The sequence below is a fragment of the Peromyscus maniculatus genome, chromosome 2, assembly GCF_049852395.1.
Source record: "Peromyscus maniculatus bairdii isolate BWxNUB_F1_BW_parent chromosome 2, HU_Pman_BW_mat_3.1, whole genome shotgun sequence".
Classification (NCBI taxonomy): domain Eukaryota; kingdom Metazoa; phylum Chordata; class Mammalia; order Rodentia; family Cricetidae; genus Peromyscus; species Peromyscus maniculatus.
In genome coordinates this window covers 22,692,824-22,710,349 of record NC_134853.1, presented here as the reverse complement: position 1 = coordinate 22,710,349, position 17,526 = coordinate 22,692,824, and the positions used below count along the sequence as shown (strand labels likewise).

Sequence of the window (17,526 nt, the reverse complement as noted above, 5' to 3'; positions counted from 1 at the left end):
AACTGCTTACTTTCATTTTAGAAACACTGAACCTAGAGTTCAGTTTGGCTAGGCTGGACAATCAATAAGTGCCAGGGTTCTGTCTGTCTTTGCTAGTCCCCTTCCCCCAACCCCCTTCCCCAACAGACATTTTTTTACATGGGTGATCCAAACTTAGGTTCACATGCTTCTTAAGAAGAAAGTACTTAGGGCTGGGGATTTAGCTCAGCGGTAGAGTGCCTGCCTAGCAAGTGCAAGGCCCTGGGTTCGATCCTCAGCTCAAAAAAAAAAAAAAGAAGCAAGTACTTGATTGTACTGACTAAGTAAGAGCCATCCTTCCAGTCCCACTCTTTACTTTCTATAAGTACCAACAACCTTCAACACAAGTTAAAAATCAACACTAATGCCTGTTCACCTGAGAACTATTTCTTAAGGAATGACAGTTCCCCCAAATCTCCAATTTGCTTCCTATCTTCTCTGTCCAGAGATAATACAATAAAATTAAAACTACTGCAACATCTACAAAATTGCACTTAGCTCTGTCAGTTGGGTTTTGTTTGGTTTTCTGTCATTTTAACAGGTATCAGAATAGTTGAGTACTGTAGTATTAATGGTACAAACAAAGGATGTAAGGGCAAGGAAAAGCTACAGAAGCTGCTGGAGGACAGTTGACAGCATGGGGCAGACTTATCTGAACAGAAGCGGCAGGTAACACAAACACAGGAAAGAGCAGGACACAAGAAGGCAGAGGGGACACCAAAGTATGTGATATAAAAATGAACTCACTGGCGAAAAACAAACCTGACAGGAGACTGGACAAGTGTAGAGGGCCCAACAGACCAGAATGCTAGATGGATGGATCACAAGTTTGTACATACAACATTAGGAAAGACTTCCATCACGTTGTTAACGTAGTAACAGTTTCTTTTCACCCTTATCTTAGTGTGTGTGTGTGTGTGTGTGTGTGTGTGTGTGTGTGTGTGTGTGTGTTCTTGAAAATAAAACACAAGAGGCAAGAAAAAAAGGTAGGAAAAGAAAAAAAAACAGTGAAACATAAAAACAGTGAATTATAGGATATGTACATCATGGAAGCCTGATGTTTTAGCAATGGGACCTTGCCCTAAATCCATTAACTAGTTCATCTCTTCCTCCTCCCACCTGAGAAGCCAAGCATAAACTAAGGGTGTTATCTTAAGGCCTTCATACACATCTGCTCATGTTTACCCTAAGTCTCTCAACACTCAGGTAGCTAGTTGGACCACAGTGCTCTGTAAACCTTCGGCCCTCACCTGTGCCCTTTTTATGTCTATTATATTCAGTCCTGAAGACCCAGTACCCACTGTTCATGACCACATACCACATGCTCTGGAATCTCATTCTGTGATTACTATGTGACTAAGGCTAGATCCTTATCTGTTTCCCCATCTATAATGTAAATAATTGTCCCTATCTCAAGGGGTTGTTCTGAGGACTGAAAGAGTTACTATATTTAAAAAGTATACAAATGTTTACTATTATTATTTTAGCACTGTTTGCCTCTATGCACAATGTAATCCTTTCTAATCTCACATTTCCTATATTTAATTGTTAAATTCCATGATGATTTTCCTGATTATGCCAAAACATATTAATTGCATCCCCACCCCGCCCCCAAACTCCTGCAGCTCTCATAGTAACAGATTGGTACAGTATTGGAAAACAATATCAAATTTTGAAAGTTGGGTGTGATAGTACACCTCTATCTATATCCATAGTGTTCAGGAGGCTAAGAAAGGCAGATCACATACAGGTCAGTCTAGGCTACATCAAGATACCCTGTTTAAAAACAATATGAAGGAATGCACATCTGAGATAAATTTAGCACTTAGATCCATCTGTGTAACCACATGGAAATAACTTTAAACTTCCTAAGCCTAGATTTCCACATAGAAATAAACTAAATCTGGAATGTACAAAGCATATTGCTTTTCATCTCAGACACAGAATCTGTGAAAAAAAAGTTTTATCATGTCTTTTCTTTTGCATAAGGTAGTTTTAGAGTCTTGTAAGGTACATGTCCACAGTACCCTGTTACAAACAGAATGAGCATGATTGATAAAGAACATTGTTAAAGATCAGCACAGAAAATTCTCTACCACCAACCAAACAAGTTTACATTTCTAAGATGGGGAGAACTCAACTAAGGATACAAATATTTATGTACAAAGTGATTCTCAACAGAGGCACAACGTATCAGTAGAGCACTGTTTTTCTCTCCGGAATATGCTCAAACAAAAGCTACACAAACAACATGCTGGCATGGCAAATTATTTAAGGACTTGCTGACAGTTGCCATTACTACACTGTGGCCAGGGAGCAAATTCCCTCCAGTGCAGCACCTCCATCGCCCCAAACAAGCCAGACTGCCATCTCTCTGTGCTATTCACCCATTTATCTCCAGAAACCCATTTCACTGAATGGCAAATGCAAGAAATTAAATAAACATTTGGGTCTAGAACTTTGCCAATATGAACATTCATATAAATACTCTCGGCTGGCGTGCTTTTCAGTAACTATTGAGTACAAGATATGCAAAGAAAACAGTGTAATCCATGCATACAGTGTAATGGGAGAAGATAAACCAATGTTCTGCATTCTTTGAGGATAGAAAATAGGTCATTTTTCTGAAAAAAAAAAAAAATGACCAATCAGAAGAATATGTGAGCAACTAAAGAAGACTGTTTTCTCCCTACACAGGATCATACAGAGGATACCAAAGGAAACACTTAAGATGAGGTGCTTGCACCGGACAGTGGTGATGCATGCTTTTAATCCCAGCAGAGCCAGGTCAATCCCTGTGAGTTTGAGGCAAGTCTGGTCTACAGAGTGAGTGAGTTCCAGGACAGGCACCAAAGCTACACAGAGAAACCCTGTCTCAAAAAACAAAACAAAACAAAACAAAACAAAAAAAAAAGATGAGGTGCTTGGCTAACACAATCTGTAAGCATACTGAACAGAATTCATTCTCCCCAAATTTTACCTTCTAGAGCAACATAACAGACTATACAAATGAAGTGAAAATTAAGACATGAAGTGGAGTCTGAGGTGAATTTGAAGTGCATGGCCACTGCCATGCCCCGCTGAGGGACTCCTGTTTGTCAATGTTTCACAATAAACAATTTAAAGGAGGAAAGATTTATTTTATGTAATTTTTTCCACTTGCCAATCAGTCATAATGCATTTCTAGGTAAAAAGAGACTGCTTTCAGAGTCAATTTCCAGAAGGTGGGTGGGCAGGAGTGACAGGAAATAAGTCTCCTATCAGACCAAAATAAACAAAATAATGGTTTGGGTTCCTGGTCCCTCAGGCCTGTCCCTTTGGTCTTGGGATGAGACACAACATCACAGTGGAAGCATACATGGTGCGGAGGGCTGGTGACCTCAGGGTGGACAGGAAGCGAGAGACTAATGCCTATGCAATCTACTCCTTCCTCCTCTTTCACTACACCTGGGTCCCAAGTCCCTGGGCACTGCCATCTTCTCCTTTCAGGATGAATCTTCCCACCTAGCTTATCCTTTCTGAAAATGCCCTCAAGCACACCCAGAATTGTGCTAAACTAATACCCTAGGTATTCTCACTATATTGAGAGTTTAAAGGCAGCCTGGGCTACGTCACATCCTGTCTCAAAAACTCAAACCAATTAACCACCAAACAAAAAGTGAGTTCCTTTAAAATGTTAGATGAGCGCTGGGGATGTAGTATAGTTGGTAGACTACCTGCTTACCATGCATGGAGCCCCGGGTTTAATTCTCAGTACCACATAAAACTAGGCCTGGTGGTCTACACCTGTAATCCAGCACTTAGGAAGTAGAAGCAGGAAGATGGAAGTTCAAGGACGTCCCAATACAGAGAATTTGAGGTCAGCCTGGGCTAAGTAATAAACACACACAATACTTACCCTACGGTTACTAACCTAATAAACACCAGACCAAAGCTACAACACAGATGTTTTATCTCCTCATGTCAAAATGCTCCCAGGGCAATAAAGTACCTCTAATTAATATTTGCTTGGTGTAATAGTAATAATATTTAATTGATTCTGCAATTGTTAGCATATCAAATAAAATATTTATCATGGCACAAATGAATAGAGATAGGATATCAAAAATTATAAGGTTAATATTTAGGTTGTAACTGTTAATATCTTTCTTAAACTGTAGCCAGAATAACAGCAGTCTTATATTATACAGTAGCTCCTCTTTGAGACAGTCCATTAGTCTGTAGGTTGACTGTAGGTTGCTTAGTGCTAAGAAAGGTTTTTCTCCTTTCTATTTTATTTTTTATTGATATGTCAGAGTTTTGTCTACATGTCTAAGTAGATTATGTGCATGCAGTGCCTGTGGAGGCCAGAAGATGGCATCAGTTCCCATGAAACTGGAATTAGAAGCTTGTGAGCTATCACATGGGTGCTTGGAACCAAATCTGGGTCCTCTGCCAGAGTAGCCAGTTTTCTTAACTGCTGAGCCATCTCTTCAGCCCCTTTTCTCTTTTCTAGGGCATGTCCACGTTTTCATGTCTACCATGCACTTACTGCTGGACCATCTCAGAACAGCAAAATTTATTCTCAGGAACTGCCAGTCAGCTTTTTGTCCCCGTGAGAAAACATAGCTTTAGAAGGAAGGGTATGTTTTGGCTCATGGTTACACAAGTTATAGCCAATGGCTGAGTAGTCTGGTAGGGTTTTGTTTGTTTGGGGTGTGTGTGTGTGTGTGTGTGTGTGTGTGTGTGTGTGTGTGTGTGTGTGTGTTGAGGCATCGCATCATGACAGAAACAACTAGGAGAATACTGTTCATGGAATGGCTTCCAGGGAACCAAGAGAAAAGCAGGCTGGAGAAACAGATGAGCTGGTAAAGTACTTGCCACGAAAGACAGGAGCACCTCAGTTCCAGCCCCAGAAAGCATCTGAAAAAGCAAAGCACAGTGACACTAGTTTGCAACCCCAGTGCTAGGAGGTCGAGCCAGAAGGACTTCTGGACCTCACTGATGAGCCAGTTCAGTCAGCTAGCCTACTCCACATGCTTCAGGCCAGTGAGAGAGCCTGTGTCCAAACAATCAAGGCAGATGGCACCTGAGGAAAAACACCTGGCTTCTAATACACACCATGCCTGAGCACCTGCACATAGATGAACATGTACATACATGTACATATATACCCCATTAAGCTATGAAATTAATAAATGTATAAATCCCTCAAGAGGCAGAAGTAGACATATCTCTCTGAGTTTGAGGCCAACCTGATCTACACAGTGAGTTCCAGGACAGACAGGTCTCACTCTCCATAGTGAGACCATGTCTGAAAAAACAAAAACAAAACAACATAGATAGATAGATAGATAGATAGATAGATAGATAGATAGATAGATAGACAGACAGACAGACAGACAGACAGACAGTGGTATGAACCCATTCAGAGAGCCCCATAATTCAACCACCTCCTGAAGTTTTACCTCTGACCACTGCTACCCTGAGGACCAAGCTTCTAACATGAGATCTTGGGGGACACTTAAAATCCAAACCACAATACATATTGCACTTAAAAGCCAGATTCTAGTTATGGGTGTAGCTCAGTGATAGAGTGCATTTTCTATACACCCAGGCCCCCAGAATCCAAATAAATAAATAAGCAACCAGGCTCTGAGACTAAAAGTCTCACTTTAAAAGAATTTAAAGCTAGGATTAATATTCGGAAAATTGAGACATGAGTTCAAGTCCATCCTCCACTACATATTAAGTTTTAGTCTAGCCTGGGATACATAAGACCTTGTATCAAAAATTAAATTTAAAAAAAAAAAGAAAATAAATTTGAATTCCACAAGAAGAAAGTGACACCAAGGGTTATTTCTGTCTGGCTGCTGTTTCTATTCTTGCCACAGATCTGAGAAATGAAAATGAGTAATGGCAAGTATAAAATCACTCAAGACAGAGAAGAGGACACTGTTCTCACCTTAGTATTAAGCAAACAAGAAGGGTCACTGGAGAAGTGAAAGAGAGCAAACTCTGGCTCTGGATTAGACATGTGATGGGCCCGTGGGCCGGGGCTTAACTTCTGCAGGCCTTGCTTCTCCCAGTGGTAAATCTAACAGTGACTCAGTATCTTTAGGTAATGCTTAATGTCTCTTCAAGTTTGTCCTTTTACTCAAATGTAATTACCGTGAATATATAACTTGTGTAGGAAGTGCTACTCAAGGACTCAAAAGAAACCGAAAACACCAGAATATTTATAACAGCAAAAAGAAGAAATGGTTGGAAAAAGATGGAGTTGTCCAAACTCAGCTTCCATCAGCCACTTTTTAAAAAAGCTATAAAAATGTACGTGTGAATACTTTCTCACTAGTCTGGGATCTCTGACTGAAACTGACTAAACTCACATATAATGTGAAAAAGGCAGCGTACCCCAACAAGCAGACAGGCGTAGCCTACTGGGCCAATACAGCACAAGGAAGTGGGTTTTACAAACCCATGGCATCTCAGTCTGAAACTCGCAGAACACATCATGCCAGAAAAAGGAAACAGATTTGGGGCACCATTTAAAAAGTTTGGTGTGTGTGTGGGGCGATTAGATTGGCTCAGTGGTTAGGAGCAGGTAGGACTGCAGCATCTACATCAGGAGGCTCACAACTCCCTGTTGTAATTCCAGCTCCAAGGGATCTGACGCCCTCTTGTGGTCTCTGTGGATATCTACACATGCGGCAGGCACATATACACAAATACACAGACACAAATAAAAATAAAATAAATCTAAACACTTTTTCCAAAGTAGTAGAACATGTCTTTAGCATATGCAAGGCCAGGAGATGCCTTCCCCATCCCCTAAAGGTTTCCAAATTCTTGAAGTAAAATCTGAATGGTGATACTGCTTCTGGCCACTGGGAATGAAGAACAGAGGAAAGCCAGCTAATAGAAAAGTATTAACACTGGATCAGTAGCGTAAGAAGTACATATGGGCCAGGCGGGGATGGCCCGTGCCTTTAATTCCAGAGACAGGTGGATCTCTGTTACAAAGTGAGTTCCAGGACAGCCTGGGTTGTTACACAGAGAAACCTTGTCTTGAAAAAACAAAAACAAAAAACAAAACAACAACAAAAAATACACATAGTTTTACTTTGTCCTTATTACCAGAAAGTGAACTATCAACTCAAGCTCCTCCCTTAAATTCTCTCTAAAATCCTGAAAACATATTCTATGATTGATTTAGAGTAAGAAGGAAACTTATTTATGAGGTTTTTTATTTAATAAACATTCTCAACTTTGCTACTGTTCTAACCTTGGTCAATGTACATGCATTCTAGAAATGTCACAGGCTACACATTGAAGGAGCAGATCACCAGACAGCCACATGGGAATTTGATGGGTAGCTGAATAGCAAGTTGACAGGATCAACAAACACCTAGGAGACATGTAATGGGATGTTTCCTGTCCCAATTGCCCAGTCCCAAATAACCACTCAGAGGCTTATATTATAAATGCTTAGCCAATGCTAAGTAAATAGTTCATGCTAGTTACTAGCTAACTCTTACTTTTAAATTAACCCATCTCTATTAACCTATGTATTGCAGTGTAGCTTGTGACTTTACCTGTCCTCTAGCATGTCTTGCTTCCTGGGTGGCCGACTGGCATCTCTCTGACTCCGCTCTCCTTCTTCCCATCCTTCTCAGTTTGGCTTTCCCACCTAACTTCCTGTTCAGCTACTGGCCTGTCAGCTTTTTATTAGCCAATGAGAGTGACACATATTCGTGTAGTGTAGAAAGGATTGTTCCACAGCAGAGACAAGCTTCTAGGCATGGCCATGAAGGAGTTTCTACAAACCACTCTAAATGACACCATTCCACGAGCTGGGGTCCCAGACTGAATAAAAAGTAGAAAGCAAGCGGAGTGCCAGCTTCCAGGGCTCTCTGACTAAGGACAGGTGTAAAGTGACCAGCCACCTCCCATTCCTGCCACTGTGTCTTCCTTGCCACAGTGGACGGTACACTTCCTTCTGTGTGTTTTGTCCAGTATTTTGTCACAGCAGTGAGAACAATATTTAACGCAGGATTTAAAAGAAGCAATGCCGGCACCTCACTTTAGGAAACAAGCATCTGAGCACACCTGGCTATAAAATGCATACCAACAACGGAAATCATCTTTACTTCAATATAAATCAGGGCAATCAGCTGCCAACAATGTAAGTCAAGACAGTAAAGCTATGGGCCAGCTATGCAGAAGTGTGGACATGTACTCAGGCATATGATCTACTGAAACTCAAGTCGTTTATGAGTCCCTTTGCTTGGAGCTCTCTATGAACTGTCCACGCTCCTTACCTCCACGTGTTGAGCCATCTGAACTTCCCACTGCCTTGTGAACTATGTCTTGACTCTACACACCTGCTTTTTAAACATGGCTCCCTTTCTTCCCTTCTTAGCTGGGTACTAGGACCATTCTGCTGGATAAGATCAGCATTTCACTTGTCACATAGTACCTCTCTAGTTCACAGTGAACAATGATAGAAAAGTTCTTTTAGGGCCGATAGTCTTACGTGCCAGGATCCCAGCATTTAAGAGGCTGAAGCAGGAAGAAGTGAGTTCAAGCCCAGCCTGGGATCTTACCCCAAAATAAACAAATTCCTTCAGTTTAAAGCTGAAACAACTACTACTTTCATTTTCCAAGTTTGAAAGTTTATAGCATTCATGGTGTTACAGATCATGTTATGGCATTCCTAACATAAATAAATGATTATATATTGCACAAAACCATGAAGATGTTTAGATATTTCCTGATTTCAAAAATATTCATTTCATGATTGATTACCAGATACATCACAGCTGTTTTTAACTTTCTGGCAAATCCTTTTACATTTCCCAATCACTAATATTTAATAACATTATTATTTATTCAATACTCATTCATCAAATTCCTATGGATCACCTGCCCTGTGCCAGGCACTATTCTGAGTTGTTGAGGAATCAACACAGACCAAAACAGACTCTTGGAATAATGTGATTACACTATATAAAGATAAACTAGCTAAGTAAAATTAACAGCATGTTACATGGTAGTAAAGGCTAAGGAGAAAAATAAAGCAGGAAAGGAAAACAAATATTGTAGGTGCGCTGTACCTTCTAGATATTTTATAAATTTCTTTTGACAATACCATCAGGAAACATTTGTTTAGATTTTTTACTTCTGGTGATAAAAGCCTGGTGGTGGCGGCAATGTGCACACCTCTAATCTCAGTGCTTGGGAGAGAGACATGGGGATTTCTGTGAGTTTGAGGCCTGTCTAGTCTATAGAGCAAATTCCACAACACCTAAGTCTACGCAGAGAAACCCTGTCTTGAACCCCCCTCCCCCAAAAAGACCCCCAAGCAGATGGAACCGGACTTCCACTCCTTTTCTCCTGTATATGAAATGGATGCACTATGTCTAGTTCCTGTAAAAATAGCATAGCAACAATGTGGTTGTGGCTTCAAGTGTCATCACACTACTCTAGTGTTCTGTTTTGCTTGGCTGTTTCCTTTTCTTTTTTCCTTTGCAAATATGAATTTTAACATATGGTGATTGTCAACTTAATGTCTAGAGGAACTATAAAACAAAAGCTGCATTACAAAAGTAATGAAGTACTTGGGTGTGGTTGTAAGGACGGTCATCCCAGAACTTGGTGTTCGGAGGGAAGAGGTGAAGGTCATCATCCAGTTCCACCAGGCTACCTAACACTGTTATCTTAAAAAAAGAAAAAAAGAAAGCAAGGGGAGCGGAGGAGAAGAAAAGTCAGGCTGTGGTGGCACTCGCCTTTAATCCCAGCACTCCGGAGGCAGAGGATAGCCAGGGCTACACTGAGAAACCCTGTCTCAAAAAACCAAAAAAGGGAGGGAGGGAGGGAGGGAGGGAGGGAGGGAGGGAGGGAGGGAGGGAAGGAAAGAAGGAAGGAAGAAGGAAGGAAGGAAGGAAGGAAGGAAGGAAGGAAGGAAGGAAGGAAAGAAGGAAGGAAGGAAAGAAAGAAAGAAAAAAAATAGCCCAAATAGAGCAAAGCAAAACAGAACACCAGAGTAGTATGATGACACTTGAAGCTGCACCCACATCCCACATTGTTGCTTTGCTAATTTTACAGGAACTAGACATAATGCATCCATTTCATAAGACAGTATTTCAAAATAGTTTACTAAAATGACTGTAATAGTCCCTTCTCATGGAGGAACTATTAATGTACTATATACCTAATACAAAATGGTAAGTGTGGCCACAATATTGACTAATTTTCATGTCTTTTTAAAAGTTATGATTCCATTCAGTTAACCTTATGTATGTGTGTAAATATGGAATGAAAGGCCTTTCCAAAAAAAAAAAATTCCCAGTATCCCACTCCCAGTCTTCTTCAAATACATTTAAACCAGTATATAACATAGCTACAGGTATGGTTTAAACATAGTTATCAGAATCTTATCAAATATGTATATAGTAAGTTCAGTTGGTTATCAATATGAGAAACTTAATATTAAATAAAATCTATGATAAGTGATTATTTAAACTCTTGACAACTCTTAAACAAATCTTGTACAAGTCTTCTACCTCATTCATTTTGGTTTTAACCTAGACAAATTTAAGAACATAAAGGAAAACACTAGAAGGAAGTTAGACTGCAAGATGAAGGTAACAGAAAGGACTTGGCAGCAATGATGTGGACTCCTCAAGGGCCCAGGAACTAATGGAAGTGGTATTGATTCTTACTAAAAGATCCATTACAGAGATCATGCTTTGATAAGAATAGAGCCTTGTTATGCATATTTAAAGGTCAAAATATCATGACATCATTTTTCACAGCCAACATTTTCTTTCTTGACTTGGCTACCAAGCATACTTAAATCACTGATGAAAGAAATTTTTAGAAAAGAGGTAGTTTAACAATAACAGATAAAATCCAGGGACAGCAACAGAAGATGGCAAGAAATACCACATAGAAAAGCAGACGAAGAATTGACAGGGCATAAGAACAATATGAACTGGATGTCTGAGCAGATGGTGCAAAAGGAGTTGCAAAGAATGTTAATAAATATTCTGTTTAATTTTACATGTTTATTCCAGTGTTGGGGGACTGAGCCCAAGGCCTCCAGTTTGCTAGACAAGTTCCCTTACACTGAGTTACATCACCAGTCCCATAAAATATCTTAAAATATGTAATTGTTAGTTTTCTTACATGTAGTTATTTTATAGATGACTGTCTATAAACGTTCACATTTCTAAGTAAAATTAGAAGAGATGTCCAATTAGCAACATGCCTTTAGAGGTGATGAATTCTTTTGTTCCCCCAATTCTAAAACCTCAGCTTTTGGGGTTAAATCAGAAGAGATTCTGAAAGAGAGTACTTCATTCTCTTCCTGTGCAAGGCATCTTTTAATCTGTAAAAGCCAGAAATTCAGTTTGCCTCAGTAAGAGGGCTTCTGCATGGACCTGTTGCCAAAAGGAACTGCCTTCGCAAAGGAAAAAAAAAAAAAGGCCTTGAAAGCAGATTAATCCTGAGAATCCATTAATGTCACTGCAACTATTATCATATGCCATCTTTTCTCAGTTCCCTTTTCCAATGCTTTGCTGTTTACCTCTATGTTCTAGGCCTGAACAGGTTTTATTTGGGTACAACTGGCTGACAAGATATGTGGGGAGTATATAAAGTTTATCATTATTTGTGTACCAGACACTTTGCTGAATGCTTTACAAATATTTTACTTAATCCTCACAACTCTATGACACAGCAGTGCTGTATCTATTTTACAAATGTAGAAACACATCTTAAAGGGTTGTGTATCCTACTCAAACGTTAGACAGCTATCACACCTCAGAACATACTTAAAACTAGACAGATAACTTACTCATGAAATCATGTTCGTTTACATTTATAAATCTTATACTATAAAACCATACAGACCTGGATCGCAACCTAATGCTATCACTTGACACACATACAGCGAAAGTAAGTCAAGCCCAGTTTTCCTGAAGAATGGAAAAGATAATAACACCATTTAAACTGTGAGCTAACATATATAAAAACTGCCTAGCACAGTGGCTGTGGATCACTGCAGTCCATTACTACTTTTAAACCCGCCCTACCCTCTATTTGATTATTCTGAGGCGGCCACATACGGGTAACAGAAAGAAGCAAAAGTTGGGAGATCACCGTCAAGTGCATTAGGTCCAGCACTAACGGTCACTTTGCTCTGTCAAGTTTCTGAGTGAAAAACAAATGCCACTGCCCTTCCTCCACGCCCTGTGGCAGTGAGCCCGAAGCACCGGGCAGACTTTCGAAGCCGGTACAGGTGCAGGAGCTGCTAGGACTTCACGCAGTCCTGGTTTTGCGCCGAATTCAGTATCACCTTTTCCCATACCGTGCAGCCTCTCCTCCACCGTTCCCCCCGACACGACCGGTTCGTCTGGTTCACCGATCTCTCCCCGCTGAGCGGGACCGAGATTTCCGAGCATGTAACCCTTCGCCCCACCCTGCCCTTCCCTGGGGCCCGCGGATCCCTGGCTCCGCCGTCCAGGTGCGCCAGCTGCAGGCCCAGGAGGTGCTCGCGGCCCAAGGCTGACCTCGAGCGCCGAGCCTCGACTGGCCGCGGACCCGGCACGCGACGCCCGGGGAGCCCCCAGGGTGGGCACCGGAAGCCCGCGGAGCACTTCCAGCGCCGGGGCCGGGCGGGCGGAGCGGCTCGAAGCCTGCGGGCCCTAATTCCCTCCGCTAGGACCAGCCGGCTGCCCGGGAGGCTGCAGGCTGGGGCTGGGCCACACGGCTCCTGAACTGGGGAGAGTCACGCACTCACGTGCGAGGTCGCCGGTGAAGCCAAGTGAGGGTGGAGACCCAGCAGAGAGCACCGCAAGGTGGCCGGGAGAGCAGGGGCTTTACTGGAACCTGAGGGCTGGCCCGCAGAGGGGCGGGGCTCGTGGGCGGAGTCCTGAGCGGCTCGGGGCGAAGGCGGGGCTTGTGGGTGGGGCTAAGATGAAGTTTTGCTTTTGGTAGTGAACTTGCTCCCCACCTCATTTCACTCCCGTTTTCTTGGCTGAGCTTCTGCCCGCTGACGTCTTAATACTTCTCACAAAATCCGTAGTTGACTTTAGACATTAAAATATCAGATTTGGGGGGCTCAGAGGTTAAGAGCACTTGCTCTTGCAGAGTTCCCGGTTTGTGACTCACAAACATCTGGAACTCCTGAGGATCTGATGTCCTCTTCTGACCTCCAAGGGTAGCAGGCAAATATATATACACATACATGCATGCAGGCAAAACACTCATATATAAAATATATAAATCTTTAAAAAAAAGAGAATAGATCCAGACAAAAATTTTTAAGAATGAAATGCCAAGTCTTAAGCATCCTTCTGTAGAGTGGGTTCAATGTGCCACTCCCTGAGTCATTTTACATGCTTAATTTTATTTAAGCATCACAAAAGCCTTGCAATGTGTTTAGTGCCATGTACCTTTTCATAAGTGAGAAAGGTACAAATGAATAAGATGAAATGTGGTAGATAAGTAGTTGTTCTGTTTGCCTAAAGTCATCAGACTGTACTGATCTCTAAAAGCCTATTGTGATGGGTACTCAACGTCACATCTTCTACTGCATGAAAATTTAATACTTCTGCACAAGAATGGGATAAAAATAAACAAAGACAAAAGAACAGTAGTTACCTGAACCTGGCAAAAGTTAGTTCACTTAAACTGAAGAGAAAAAGGGGGTGGGAAGAAGCACTCAGTAGAAATAGCCAAAGAATGGAATATGTTATGTGTGCTACCAGAGAAGAGTAATCTCATTCTTACCCAGCAGTGAACCCTGTAAGCTACAGTAATGACCAGCCTGGAAAGACAGGCCCCACTGTGCAGTAGTGGCAGGAATATCATGGGAATAACCAACCACTTTCTGTTTGGACTTAAGTTCCACTCCACAAAATGAAACTCACACCTGGCACTGTTATCAAGGCAAGAACTATGGCTAGACAGGTCATAGGCCCTAAGCAGGAACCTAGTACTGCTAAATGGACAGAGTATTAAACCAATTCCTAGTGATTTACTGCTAAACCCATAGATTAATGCACCTCTCAACCTCAGCAGGGAAGCTTCTATTTAACACAGAGTCCCACAAATAGCCAAAGCACAGAGAATAAGAGATGAAGGAAAGCTCAGCCTTAAATGGGATATCTGTATCATGTCCCCACCCCCACCCAAGACCCAGCAGTGATCATTAAAGAAGGCAGAAACGAAAGAATGGTCAGTGTCAATGGGAATGGCTTGGGCCAGTGAGTAATTATAAGGAAACTGTTTTCTGGGCAGTTTCACATTTAACTCACAGCAATTGTGACAGCATGCAAAAAGCCTGCCAAAGCGCAAGTTAGACAGCATCTCAGCAGGGAGGGGGCAATGGCCACGGGGTCTCACCCTTGGCAACTGACAACTGCTGGGAGAAGGAGAGTGAGTTTCCTTTGAGGGGGTTGCCCCTCGGAGGTCAACCATGCTCCCCTTTAGTCTGTTCTCAACACAGAAGGCCCCACCCAACATAACATGTAAATTAGATCTGACCTAGTCACACAAAGAAAACATTCAAAATTCTTACAGTGTCACTGAGAAACTATACTGCGGGCCACCCACCTTGTCACTGATCTTTATCTCTTACTTCCTCCTTGCTTGCTGGTCATGAAAATTTCCATTTGCTTTTCCAGAGCAGGATTTTGCATGTTTATTTTACTCTGCACAATATGCTTTGTCCCTAAAGATCTTCGTGACTCACTTCTTCGGGTATTAATTCAAAAGTTCTGAGTGAGGTTTTTTTTTTTTTTTTTTTCTGGCCATTATCCAATTTAGGACTGGAAAGTTTGGCTGAGGGAGTTGTGTGGTTATAAAGTACTAAATAACTAGCATGAACAATATTTAACACTGAAAGGGGAAAAAAGAAATAAAATGAAATTGCAATGCCTCACAGAAATATATTTATACCTCTTTCTCCCTCATCTTCCTAGTTAGCAATTATCACCATATAGTATTTCATACTATTTTTACTTTTCTTGTTACTAGAAGAGTAGGAAGCATATTACATAAATGAAAAGAAAAAAGAAAAAAAAAAAGGAGAACTTGGTGCTCCTAGGTATAGGTGGAGGAGAAGGTTTATTGTAGATACAATAAGGCTGTGAAGAACACAGCCAGAGGTATCTGGAAGTGTCCAGACTGAACAGGGCCATGAGAGGAGGGAGTATGGGAGAGTGAGAGAGCGAAGGAGAAAAACCGGGAGCTGAGAGGCCAGGAGACCAAGAAAGAGGCATAGCCAAAATGTATGGGTTATATAGGGTGGAGCTGTAGCGTTTAGGGTACAGGGAGGGGTATGCCAGCCAGGATGACCCAGTAACAAATAATTGCTGAGAATCTGGTGGCCAGAGTCTGCTTTGATATATTAAATAGGCACCTCAGTTAGCCATTTGTCTGAGGTTTGAGACTTAACATTATATATACATAATACATATTTACTGAATGAATGGAAAAATTGGGTCATATCTTTTTATAAGTGAAAAAAATCGGAGTAATTGAAATTATAGTATAATGAAAGCATATGTTACTAATTCCTCCAAAATATACTCCAGACAAACAAATAATCACAAAAGTAAAAGTGAAATTATGAATTAATAAATTAAAATATATTTAGGAGGAATCAAGAGGCATTTCTCTAAGGAAAGAGAAATTAAAATTAGCCAGGTAAGAAAGTTTGGTCATATGGAGAAAGGAAGAAGTTATTTGGTAGCAGAATACAAAGGAATACTGACAAAGAAAATATCATGTAGTGAAGCCTACAGCTCATTGTAGCATCAAAAAGACAGTGGGACTGAAACTTACTGAGCTGCATGTGGTGAAGAGGAGAGGAGTCAGAAAAAGACACAGAAAAGATAGCAGACAGTGTAGTCTCTGTGTGCTGGGATAGTATGCCAATAACGAAATTAAGAAGGGCAGTAAGTGTCTGATCTACCTTTTATTTCCTTTTTTTACAGGGCCAGGGATCAAACCCAAGGCCTCACATGTTAACACTCTCTCGCCAAGTTACAGCCCCAGTGCTTTAAATTTGTTTCTTAAGCAGATCCCATTGCATGCTAGGGATTACATCTCACACGTGCAAGGTCCTGGGTACAAACCATGTACAAAAAAAAAAAATCCTAACTTGCCTATAATAGGACAAAATCATATCAAAAGCTTCAGTATGCAAATGGATGGAAAGGATATATCACATAACATTTCTGCCAAAAATACCAAAACCAAAGAAAAAAAAATGACTGAAGTCAACTCAGGAAAATAGATAGTGCAGGAGATTGAACCTATGGTTTCATTCAGGCAAGACAAGCACTCTACCATAAACTATGTCCCTAGTCTCTAAACTGATGATGCCTGACCATGGAAAACCAAGTAAGGCTGCCAGAAAAGATGCTGAGCTAAATCTGAATTTCAGGTACACAAGTTTTTCAGCATAAGTATAACCAATGAAATATATTTTGGGTAAGGCCATGCATGCTCTGTAATCAGAGCTCTTGCCTAATACGTACAAAGCCCTGGGTTTATTCACAAGAACATAATAAATTCATTGTACAACCAGAATTCATTGTAGCTGAAACATCAGAATTGGAATTTCAGCATGAGCATGGCCTCAAATGGTGTATAAACATATTATTTAGCAATATTGAACTAGCTGGAAGTAGAGATACATAAAAGGATTCAACAGACATTGAGAAGGACATATATATTTTCAATATAATGTATTTTTATCATTTATTTAACATGAAAATTGACAAATAAAATTTTATATATTTATTAAATAGTGCATGATGTTGTGGCATATATACATAAGTTGCTATTATCATAAAATTATAGTTGATCTCCCAGACAACTAGAGACTAATACAATAAAGTTTGGAATAAGAACTAGAATGTGGGGACAACAGAGATTGCTCAGAAGTTACCCCTTGTAACTCCAGTTTTAATTCCAAGAGATATTCATTCTCATTTCCTCCCCCCACCTCTCTCTCTCTCTCTCTCTCTCTCTCTCTCTCTCTCTCTCTCACACACACACACACACACACACACACACACACACACACACACACACACACCAAACAGAACGTGTCTTGTAGATTTGCCACAATTTAGAGAAATCTTGCAGGCATATTTCTCCATTATCACTGACATAAGCATGTTATAATAAAAAAGGCAACGTCTTATGTCTTTGCAGCTGTGAAACCTGGTTTGAATACCAGTTCTCTCCATTTTTTTCATGGGCATGAGTGACTCTGGGGAATTCAGACTCTTGGTGAAGCACACGTCTTCTCATTTATAAAATGCAGAAACTATCTACACCTAATGATGATTAAATGAGATAATTTAATGACATAACGATTAAATGACATGAAAGGTCTCAGCACCACATAGCACCTTTAGCAAAAAGGGATCTAAACAATTTAAGGAAATAAATGTAAGTTAAATTATAATTTTATTTTTTGCCAAATCTAGGATATAACCACTCAGG

General features: G+C 40.8%; 1 protein-coding gene across 4 annotated transcripts in view; it reads right to left on the bottom strand.

The window, feature by feature from the left end:
* Nucleotides 1–12,928, bottom strand: part of Cpne3 (copine 3) — a 52,266-nt gene extending 39,338 nt beyond the window's left edge. The window contains exon 1 of one of the 4 annotated variants that reach the window (XM_006983263.4): nucleotides 12,803–12,928. Coding sequence is in view for 1 of the 4 variants with exons in the window: in XM_006983264.4 (XP_006983326.2) it covers nucleotides 12,371–12,464 (94 nt within the window). In the remaining 3 variants the exon portion in view is untranslated. Of the gene's footprint in view, nucleotides 1–12,370 lie in introns of all 4 variants that reach the window. The other 3 variants (XM_016001796.2, XM_042270803.2, XM_006983264.4) reach the window with 3 other exon arrangements.
* Between the last annotated feature and the right edge of the window lie 4,598 nt (nucleotides 12,929–17,526).